The sequence below is a fragment of the Echinops telfairi genome, unplaced genomic scaffold, assembly GCF_000313985.2.
Source record: "Echinops telfairi isolate 266 unplaced genomic scaffold, ASM31398v2 ScPeMD7_16;HRSCAF=60, whole genome shotgun sequence".
In the NCBI taxonomy this organism is placed as follows: Eukaryota; Metazoa; Chordata; class Mammalia; order Afrosoricida; family Tenrecidae; genus Echinops; species Echinops telfairi.
This window is the reverse complement of record NW_022103913.1, coordinates 4,085,813-4,097,065: the sequence shown is the minus strand read 5'-3', so window position 1 is coordinate 4,097,065 and position 11,253 is coordinate 4,085,813. Positions and strand designations below refer to the sequence as shown.

The 11,253-nt window shown below is 36.3% G+C and overlaps 1 protein-coding gene across 5 annotated transcripts in view; it reads right to left on the bottom strand.

Moving 5' to 3' along the window:
* XRN1 (5'-3' exoribonuclease 1) overlaps positions 1-11,253 on the bottom strand; it is a 160,164-nt gene that overhangs the window by 89,397 nt on the left and 59,514 nt on the right. For all 5 annotated transcript variants that reach the window (XM_045287476.1, XM_045287478.1, XM_045287479.1 and 2 more), the window contains exons 13-16: positions 10,323-10,412; positions 9,116-9,272; positions 3,549-3,668; positions 517-686 (exon numbers count right to left, since the gene is read on the bottom strand). In XM_045287476.1, the coding sequence (XP_045143411.1) occupies positions 517-686; positions 3,549-3,668; positions 9,116-9,272; positions 10,323-10,412 (537 nt within the window). The remainder of the gene's footprint in view (positions 1-516; positions 687-3,548; positions 3,669-9,115; positions 9,273-10,322; positions 10,413-11,253) is intronic.

Here is an 11,253-nt window from a genome sequence, read left to right as displayed (position 1 = left end):
CTCCTCCCCCTCTCCCATGTATAACAAACTTTTAAGATAAAGAAAAGCACACAGCATAATACAAATCTCATCCTCCATGGTCCCAAACCAGTATTATAAAATTTTTATAATTCCTGTCTTCTTCCTCTTTGTTTCAACAAAAAGAAATACGACAATTAATAGATATTACACTTTATTTCTATTGTTATCTGGGAAGATTGTTTATAGAAAGAGGAGAGAAAAAACAAGGGAATATACATATATTTTTTTTGGGGGGGAGAATATTTTTAATAATTAAAAAATGTGGGTTTGAAACAAAAAATGCTAAGTACTTTTATTCTTTTTAGTTAGGTGGGGATACAAGAGGTAAAGTAAAAAAATGTCAAATAAAGCTGGGAGGGTAGACGTTGGAAATGAAAAGATAAAAATTCATATATTCTCTTAACGAGACAATGGACAGAGTTAATACAATCAGGAAGAATATACATACTTTAACAAAGGAGAGAAAGTTACTGAAAGATTTCTATATGACATTACCTTGTACTGCATCCTTGTATGGCAGGGAATTTCTCCGGCCATGGGGAGGGGTAGATGAACTCTGTGTCTCTATCGTACCAGCACATTAAGCATTCACTATGTTGGTTTCTTTTCCTCTCTTCTTTTTTGAGAGAGTGATTACATGATGCCATAGCTTCCAACAATCGCTTCTGAATAATAAAATTGGAGAGAGGAAGCAAACATAAAGAATCTATAATCTCAACATGCATTATGTCTTTTCTCTCAGCATATAGAATTAATATTGTGCTCTTTTTTTTTTAACCATTGTGTTCTTGAAAAACAAATTTTAACTGGTGAAACCCTTTACTCACTTTGAAGGGCTGCAATGTATTGCTTCAACTATAAATTCCTCTGAAGCTATTATTCAAATAATGAACAGGAATGTGTGGATAAGAGTAGCAGCAGATAATGTAAATTTTTCATAAATATCATAATTCATACAGAATTAATGCCATACTTTATAAATTCTACAATGCTATAGAAATGCTTACCTTTTCAAATTAACTCACACCTTTAATATTATTTCAATCAGAATCTCCATGGTTTAAAAAAAACTCAAAGGACAAATAATAATGGTGAACACAGGAAAAATGAATGGACGAGGGGAGCAAAATATAATTGGGGGTTTGTCTTTACCAGATATTATCACTTCTAATAAATCTACTACAGTTAAAACACTTTAATATTGAGCTAGAAGGCTCACAGAGAATCAAGCAACAGATTCAAATTTATGCCAAAAACTATGTTTCAGATAGCCTCATAATCTAATGTTGAAAGCATTTGAAATTCAAAATACAATTCAATCCAATCACAATGAACTCAGGTGATAATTGGATGAATATAGTACTGTGACCGTTTAAATAAGCTAGATTTATACACATGCAGGCTATACTGTCTAGCATTAGAACTGTTCTTTCGTCTGTTGAGTAACTAGTGTCCTTTCACATATAGCAAGCCTCTCTATTTGAAAATTAATAAGATGTGAAGTCATTTTATTCTCTACTCTTTATATACATTTAAAGAGCCAGCATCTATGTACTTAATTAAGCTATAATTCATATCCAGTGAAATTCACAGACCTAAAGTAATGAATTTTGTGTATATCCCCCAGTAGAACAGCTTTGTTTTTGGCTGCTACAGTAAACTCACTGTCACGGAGTCGGTTAGGACTCATCGTGACCCTAGATGACAGGGGACAGCTGCCTTTGTGGGTTTCCGCCCTGGCAGGGGTTGCTAGAAGTTGGAATCCACTCGATGGCAGTTTGCTTTGTAGTTTTTTTTTTAGCACATGGAAATACAATTGTTAATTGTATATTGATTTTATATCCCTTGAACTTGCTAAATCTACTTCATAGTTTTAGTAGCTGTTTTGATGATTCCCTAGAATTTTTTACACAGTAATAATATCTTCTACAAATAAAGGTAATTTTACTTCTTCCTTTCTAATCAGTTGTCTTTTATTTATTTTTTATTTAATGCACCTGGCTGAATGCAGTTAAGGACCCCAGAACAGTACATATAAATGGCTAAAATGTAAATCCTGGACTTATTTTTTTAAAAAGAAAATGTTTTCTTCCTGTAAGTGCTGTTTTGTTATTATTAGCCGCTGCTGAGTCAGCACTAACTCATCGCTAACAGAACATAACACTTATGTACAACAGAACGGAACACTGCCTGGTCCTGGGTTATCTTACAATTTTTGCCATGTTTGAGCCCACTGTTGCAGCCACTTGTTAGCAATAATTTTTTGATACCCTTTATCAATCAAGTTCACAGGTGAAAGCCTAGCTTTCTATCTCACAAAGGGTTACAATCTCGGAAACCCACAGAGATGGTTCTATCCAATCCTCTAGGCTCACTATGAGTTGAAACTGATTTGATGGATGTGAGTTAGGTGATTTTCTTTTTATCAAGTTGAGAAAGTTTCCATCTATACCAAGTTTGTTGACTTTCTATAGAATATAGTAAATTGCATGGATTTAACTATACATTTATAAAACTAGTATTATTTTTCTTATACATTGCTGCATTCAACTTGGTGTTATTTTGTTACAATTTAAAAAAACTATTTTTAACAGGGATATTTGGCAGTAATTTCCTTTTGGAAATCTGGATTAATGTAGACTTTTTTCCTGAAAGTTTGTATTACAATTTCTTAAATATTTGATATTATATTTCTTATTCTTAAATATTATTTCATTTTACTTAATCTGCTCTCTCTGAGTCTCAAGGTAAAAGCTTAGATGATTTGTTCTTTTTGCTCAGGATAAGCATGTGTTTTTGCTATCATCCAGACTGAAATATTGTTTAAGCTGTCTTTATATGTCTTCTTTCATTTACTGGATAATCATAAGTGTGTTATTGCATTTCAAACTATTTGGGGAGTATCCAGATATTTGTTACTGATTTCTATGTTATTCCATGTACTTGGAGAATACTCAACCCTTTTAAATTAGTGAAACATATTTGATGGAGCATTATGTAACCTTGGTGAATGTTCCTTATTTGATTAGAAAGAATGAGTATTTTGCAATAGAGTGCTGTGTTTATAAATGATGAATGAAATTGAGTAGGTTTATATTGTTATTAAAGTCTCCTCTATCCTTACTGATTTTCTGTCGTTTCTATTCCTACTTCAGAAAGTACTGACATTTTAAACTATAACTTGAATTTTTCCTATTCTGATAATTTTTGCTTCATTTATTTTGAAGCTGTTATTAGGTATATATACATTTATGATTGTTGTGGTTTGATGAACCTGGATTTTTCATTATTATGAACTATTCCTCTTAAACTCTGGCATATTCCTTGTCCTAAAATCTATTTTGTCTAATACTAGGAAAGTCACTTTGCTTTTTTCTTTTAATTAATGTATCTAGATGTTTTTAAAATAAAGAAAGAAGCTGTTAAATCTCATGAGCAAAACATAAGAGATTTAAACACACTGCTCATTGAGTTATTCTAAATAATTTGATTAAAAATGTGTACATATAATTACTTCACTTACGAACCTCATCAATAAAAGGTATTAAAACCACAGCCTCCCATTCCTGTTGTTTCCCATTTAGGTCAGTTTTAAAATCAGGTGGATAGTATTCTATAATTGGCGAGTCTTCACTGGTCATCAAATGCTGTGAGGATATAAAATAACATGATAAAGTTGTAAGAACTAACATAAATACAGCTTTTTGTTATTGTACTATTGTATTAATAATATTCCTCATATTGCAGTTTAAAATTTGTAAGGAAATGAAAAATTTCCATCTTAGACATATTCACACATACTCATATTTTGATTAACTATGAAACATCTAATTTCACTGATATTAATCACTTTGTAGCTTGACTGATCTAATTACCATGCACACTCAAGTATAAGCTGACCCAAATATCAGCCAAGGAACCAATTTTACCATATAAACTGGGAAAACGTATGGACTTGAGTATAAATCTAGGGTGGGTAATGCAGTAGCTACTGGTAAATTTCAAAATAAAAATAGGTACCAATAAAATTACATTAAATGAGGCAAAGGTAGGTTAAATGCTTTTGAATATTTATTTCAAAGAGAAATAGTAAACTAGCTCTGTAAGTGGAAAAGAGGGTCAACAAAAACAATATGGCCTCAACAATAACTTTAAAAGTACAAAACCTTAGCTATATCAGCAACCAAGCTAAAACACAAAGGTTAAAATCCTTCAAAACTGGATTTCTCATCATCATCTGTCTGTCCAAACAGAGCTTCAGCCTTAGCTGGTGTGAGGTCATCAGCATGGACATTGTCCTCATCACTGAGTTCACGGTCATCACCATCACTGTGTCGTTCTCACACACAGCGCTGCCTTCACTGCCATCATAGCATTACTGATGCCACATTTCTTGAAGGCGCGTTGCACCAAGTCCTCTGGGATCTCTTCCCATGCATCACGAACCCACTTTGCTATCAATTCTATGTTGGGCTTCTTCAGATTTCCAATTTTTGTCAGACGCACTTGACTAGATGACATCCATTCATTCCACATCTTTCGCACACGGTCTTTGAAAGGTTTATTTAAACACACATCTAGGGTCTGTAATACAGATATAAGCCCACCTGGAATAACGGCCAAAGTAACTTTCAGTGCCTGGTGCATTTAATTCATTGTCTTTAGCCATTTGAAGACCACATAAGCGAATTCCCATTCATGTTACACAGTAACCATTTTGACAATACTCTATAACCCATTTATGCAATTCAGTCTCTAGAGCCCATCGTTAAAGCATGTTGATCTTTTTTTGCCTTTGAAATCTTTTCCAAGTCAGCTTTCATTTTTTGCCATTCCCTCACTTGTTTTTCGTCAGCATAAAATTCCCTACTTGCAGTACTGTTATCGCTTTCTTCTGCCTTTTACACAACCTTGAGTCTGAAACCAGCTTCCTATGACCTGCGCTTTTGCTTTGGTCCAGAATTAGAAGTACTGGGATCCATTTCTAACAAGAGAAACAAAAAAAACCTTGGAAAGACACCATACTATAGCGATTGAATTCTCAAAATATACTGTAAGCCCTACTCCAAAAATAAGCCCTAGTTATAGTTCTTAAAAGAGGTCAATTTACAGTAAGAACAGTCGTGTCCAGGCAACTACCGGTATACATATAAACTAGTAAAATCAATTGGCAATAGAATACAGCAAGACAGATAGACTTCACCATGGAAAACAGATACCCCCCCAAAAGAATCCCACTCAAAAGACACCACGAGACCTAAAACATGCTGGATCCCCAAGGGAGCGGACAGCCATTCAGGGTTTGGAGAGTCTGGTGTGACACTATTGCAGAATGTGATGACATGACTATGTTTGCCTGTGTTAGGGCTCATACTATACACGCTGTGTTACTGCATGCACTGCATTATTGCATATGCTGCCTTACTGCATGTACACAACGCAGCTTGTATTGTTTGAGGCCTAACACAGGCTGGTGATATTCCAGAATGTAATGATGTGACTGTTTGCAAAGAGCAGCATGTGTTAGGGCTCATAATATACACACTGTGTTGTGTAAGCACTGTGTTACTGCATGCGCTGAGTTTCTGCATACGCAGTGTTACCACATATGGATGGGAAGTGTTAATGCAACACATGCAGTTAACACAGTACATACACAATGCAGCGTGTATATTATGAGCCCTAACTCAGGCTGCTCTATGAAAGCATAGTCAACACTGGGTCCAGATAGGGGTTAATAAGAAAATTAAAAATAAAATATAGCAGACTAAGTACTGTATATAAATGTACTCTATATCCAAGACCAGAGATATACTGGTACTTGTATCAGCAATGCTTTGGTGGAGCAAGGGGGAGTGACCCAGCACAGGTAAGACTGTAAAGGCTACATCATTGATCACAGCCCTGGAGAAGAGTGGTACATCTGACATTCATCTGACAAGGATGCAGTGTGCCCCAGGGACCAGCACTCAGAAGCAGGCAGGTTCTTGCCCAGCACGGCACGGGCAACACAGAAGCACTCGGCTTGCAGGAGAAAACAACAGCAGTGACATCAACAGTCATCGAACCACACACAGAGGCTGCAGGCAGCCCGCAGATGAGCAGGGGAGAAGGGAGAACACCCGCGCTGCACTGGAGAACAGCTCAATGGGACCTTCACTTGAGTATAAGCCGATGGGGCTTTTTCAGCATAAAAAAAGTGCTGAAAAACTCGGCTTATACACAAGTATGTACAGGATATGTAGCAAAAATATCTTTACCGTGAACATTAGTTTCATGATTTTTTGGTTGCATCCTATTATATAGCCTACCAACTAAACTCTGTTTTATCAGAGACTTCATTTCAGTTCATTTCATTGGTGTACAATACTTTGGATTTTTAATCTTCAATTAATAATCTACCTTTCTGTCCTAACAAATGTATTCATTTATGTACTATAACAACTGTCATCCAAGATTTTTTTTCATCCAAGATATTTTAAAAAGAAAAAAATCTGAGACTCACTAATATCAAAGAGCAACCTTTCAATGCAACACACTCTTATTATAGGTTTCCTAACAGAGGTTGGCAAAGCATAACGATGGCTTTTAGGATGTTACTGTATATGGTTAGTTTTATAAAAAGAAGGAAAATAATGTGAATGAGGGAGGGCATGGAGTGGAGACCCAATGTCCATCTGTAGACAATTGGACATCCCCTCACAGAGGGGTCACAGGGAAGAGATGAGCCAGTCAGGGTCGGTATAGCACCAATGAAACACACAACTTTCCTCAAGCTGTTTGGTACTTCCTTTCCCCCCACTATCATGATCTCAATTCTACCTTACAAGTCAGATTAGACCAGAGCATGCACACTGCTACAGATAAGAGTCAAAACACAGGGAATCCAGGGTAGATAAACCCCTCAGGGCCAACAATGAGAGTAGAGATACCAGGAGGATTAGGGGAGGGTGGGGGGAGAAAGGGGTAATCGATCATAAGGATCAACCTAGAACCCTCTCTCAGGGGGACGAATAATGGAAAAGTGGGTAAGGGGCAACGGAAGACTTTGTAAGATATGGTGAAAATAATCTATAACTTACCATGGGTTTGTGGGGGAGGAAGGGGGGGGGAAGAAATGGGGAGCTGATATCAGGGGCTCAAATGGGAAGGGAATGCTTTGACAATGATGATGGCGGCATATGTGCAAATGTACTTGACACATTGGAGGAATGTATGGATTGTGATAAGAGATGTAAGAGCCACCAATAAATTTTTAAAAAAGGAAGTAAATTAGTGTATTTCCACGGATAATACACTCCTTACTTATCAACTGTCTTGACATTTCACGTTTACTACAGTAGTAAAAAAATCTGCTATCCAACTATTCTGTGTATTAACTATGTATATTTGGCAGTAACAAATGCTAATGTGCAAGGTGAGAGTAATGCTGGCTGTGAACTTAAGGTAATGGTCAACTTTTATGAGCCATGATTATAAGTAGCTTAGAAGTTATGTAATGAAGTGATTTGGCAGTTACATAATGATGTTGTCATCCTCCATTTTGTGATCTGATGTGTCAATCCTCTATTTTCAGGTAATGCCAATTTTCACATAATGACCAGAAGTGGGCGTATTTGAAGTATTTAGTAACCATAATTGATTTGGGCACTACGGGATCAAAAGAGATCTGACTATAAAATACTTGCAAGGTCATACTGGTGCAGAGTGGGTAAATGTTAACTCTTAATAATATCTATCAGCAGGAAAAAAAATAGACAGAAACTTATCTGTAGGTTTAACTTAAAAGTAGGTCAGAGGCCAAGTTCAGGAAGAAGCAGAAGACTGAAATTGTTCCAGAAGCAAATGGTAACATGTCTATTTTCATTTCTAGGTACAGACCATGGAATTAGAATAACAGCCTGATAAACCAAAATAATTGCCTAAACTTCACTGTCACAATCAGTTTAATAAAGCTTGGTGAAGTTTTGGTGACCCTTTCCTTACTCTCTGGAAATATCTTCTTACTATTATGTAAAACATGCTAACCAGAACATGCCTTATTCCAAAATTTGATAAATGAAATGCTTGAAACCCAAATATACCCTAAGGTATACTTGCCTTGAGAAAAAGAAATCATTAGAGGTGGTGGCACAGAAGTTCTGTGTTGGGCTGCTAAGTCCAAGGCCAGCAGTTTGTAACCACCAGCCACTCTGTGGGAGAAAGACAAGACTTTCTCCTGCTCTAAAGAGTTGCAGTCTTGGAAGCCGACAAGTGCAGCTCTTCCCTGTTCTACAGGGTTGCTGTGAGTTTGAATCAACTCAGTGGCAGTGAGTTTTACTCTAGTAGGTGTAAGAATAAAGGAGAGTGGAGGGAGGGTGGGGTGGAAAGGGGGAACCGATTACAAGGATCTACATAAAACCTCCTTCCTGGGGGACAGACAACAGAAAAGTGGGTGAAGGGAAACGTCAGGCAGGGCAAGATAAGACAAAATAATAATTTATAAATTATCAAGGGTTCATGAGGGAGGGGGGAGCGGGGAAGGAAGGGGAAAAATGAGGAAGGCTTAAGTGGAGAGCAAATGTTTTGAGAATGATGATGGCAACATATGTACAAATGTGCTTGACAAAATGGATTTATGTATGGATTGTAATAAGAGCTGTATGAGCCCCGAATAAAATGATTTTAAAAATCTGGGAGGCTGTTGACTAGGTGAGGATACCTTGTGGGGATGGCAGTGGATGAGCTGAAACAAAATGTGTGAGAACTGTTGAGTTTAAAATTGATATCTACTATGTCAACCTTCACCTAATAAAGGAAAACTGAAATTAATCTGTAGACATTTGGACAAAATGGATAGTTTCAGATTTTGCCTGTCTCCTTTTTTTTTTTTCATCCAGTGTAGAGTTGTGCTTTATAATGCTAAAAATGAAGAAGCAAGCCTTTGATTGGTCCATAGAGTTTGTATTTTAAAGACAAAGATATCTTTAAATCAAATAGTAAATGTAGAACTATAAATAAATATATTTAGCTACTTGATAAATTTGGATACTATATTCCTAGGTTTGCACGAGCTTTTAAATTTTTTAAAAAGCTATTGAATTCTGATGCTTACCTGGTAACAGGTAGGAAGTAAATTTTTGCTAGCTGATGGAAGTACAGCAAGAAGCTGTTCAAATGGCTTAAAAGGTTTTCCTAGTTCAAAATGGATTTGAAGTGTATTAATGTTCCGGATATCTGATAGAAATGGTGCGTAGTGATAAGGGTAATACCTGTAAAACAAAACTGAGTTTTAAACAACTAGTAACTTTGTTTCTCTATAGTTTATTTTAACAAAGCTTAACAATTTTAAAGGAAAAACGTTATCACCCATAAATCAATCATTTGAATATAAGAATGAAGCACTGCTGGAAAGTTTAGGTCATTTGATGGCAACAATTATCCTATTTCCATAATTTTAAAAGTATACCTTCACATTTCTAATATTGGAGCTTCGAATGACAGAAATGAGGTGGTAGAAAATGCTCCAGCCAAATCACTTGGATCTATGCCCTCTAAGCACAGAGCTGGGAGGAGGTCAGTGTTCTGACAGGGCTTGGCTAGGTCATCAAGAAAAGAAGATAGCATGGCAAGCCTGAGCCCATCAGACTATTACTTGTTATTTCCTAAAATGTTTATCTTTGAATCAGTAAGTATATTATTAGGCTTGTGGGAAAGATTAAATCTTAATCATATCAATCACTTACACTAACTTTTTCTTTGTTTTTGTTTACTACTTTCCCATCTTTGACTCAAACATACACTTTGTTTGTTTGTTATGTTGGCATATATTTTGGTGGATGGTTTGGAAATGTAGATAGAATTTTCTAGAAGATAATTTTGAGAGAAACAGAGGATCACTACTACTTTCAGTCAAAGCACACAATTTTCCCCTTTCTAGACTAAAATACTGAAAAAACACACAATGATAAAATAATATAATGAATACTGCCACACATAGCAATAGCCTAGATTCAATAATTTATACAACTTTGTTACTTAATTCATCTGAAAAGATAACTTTTAATTTTTAGTTTTACATAACTTTTCCCATGAGTCACCTGCTAAGATGGAAGCATCCTTGTTAGACAAAGGTCTTTAAAAAATATTTTCATGTAAAAAGAGATCTGTGTATTCATCTAAACTTAACTAATATTTATCTTAAAATAATCAAACAAAAACAACCATAAATAGAAATAAAAGGAAATGACTTCCCCAAATGATATCACAGTAGAATGTACCAGTATAAAAAGACAGAATTTCATTTTTGGTTTTACTCTCACCAGCTCCAGGACTGAACTCCATGGTAATAATAGTGCAAGATCCACTGTATTGCTTGAACATAACATGCAGCTTGGTCAGCCAGAAAGTCGCTGAAGAGAGAGGGAGAAAGACATCCTTCTTCAAAAATTAGCTAGTCTCTAATTCAGAGCTTGCCGTCTAGTGGTATTGAGCACATTTTGCCTCATGCATTTTACTTAAACAATAAGTGTCTTAGTTATCTAGTGCTGCAATAGCAGAAATACAAATAGATGGCTTTAATAAACAGAAATTTATTCTCCCACAATTTTGGAAGCTAAAAGTCTAAATTCAGGGTGCCAGCTCTAGGGACAATGTAACAATGGGCTCAAGCGTAGGAACAACTGGGCGGATGGTGCAGGACTGGGCAGTGTTTCGTTGTGTGGTGCATATGGTCACTATGCGTTGGAATGAACTCATTGGCACCCAACAAAAACAGCAACAGCAGTTCGAAACTTCCATTGGCTCCGGGGAAAGAGCCGTTCTACTCCTGTAAAGAGTTAGAGTCTTGGAAACCCACAGGGGCAGTTCTACTCTGTCTTATAGTGTCACTGTGAGTCAGAATCAATGGCAGTGAGACAACAGCTCTAGGAAAAGGTTTTCTGTCAGCCCTGGGAAAAGATCCTTGACTCCTTTCAACAACTGGTTGGCTTGCTACCAATTGGAAATCTCCGTGTGTTATGGCATCAATCTTCTTCTGGGTCTAGGAGTTTCACAGAGTGAGGGAACCTGGGTAGAAGAACAGGCTTCACACCTGGCTGTCTTTCTTGTGGCACTTAAGTCCTTTCTGCTCCCTTGTTTAACTTTGTATTTCAGGAGAGATTGACACAAAATACAACCAATATCTCATAATAACACTATGACTAATACTGCCTCATTAACATCATAGAGGTTAGATTTACAAAACTTTCATCA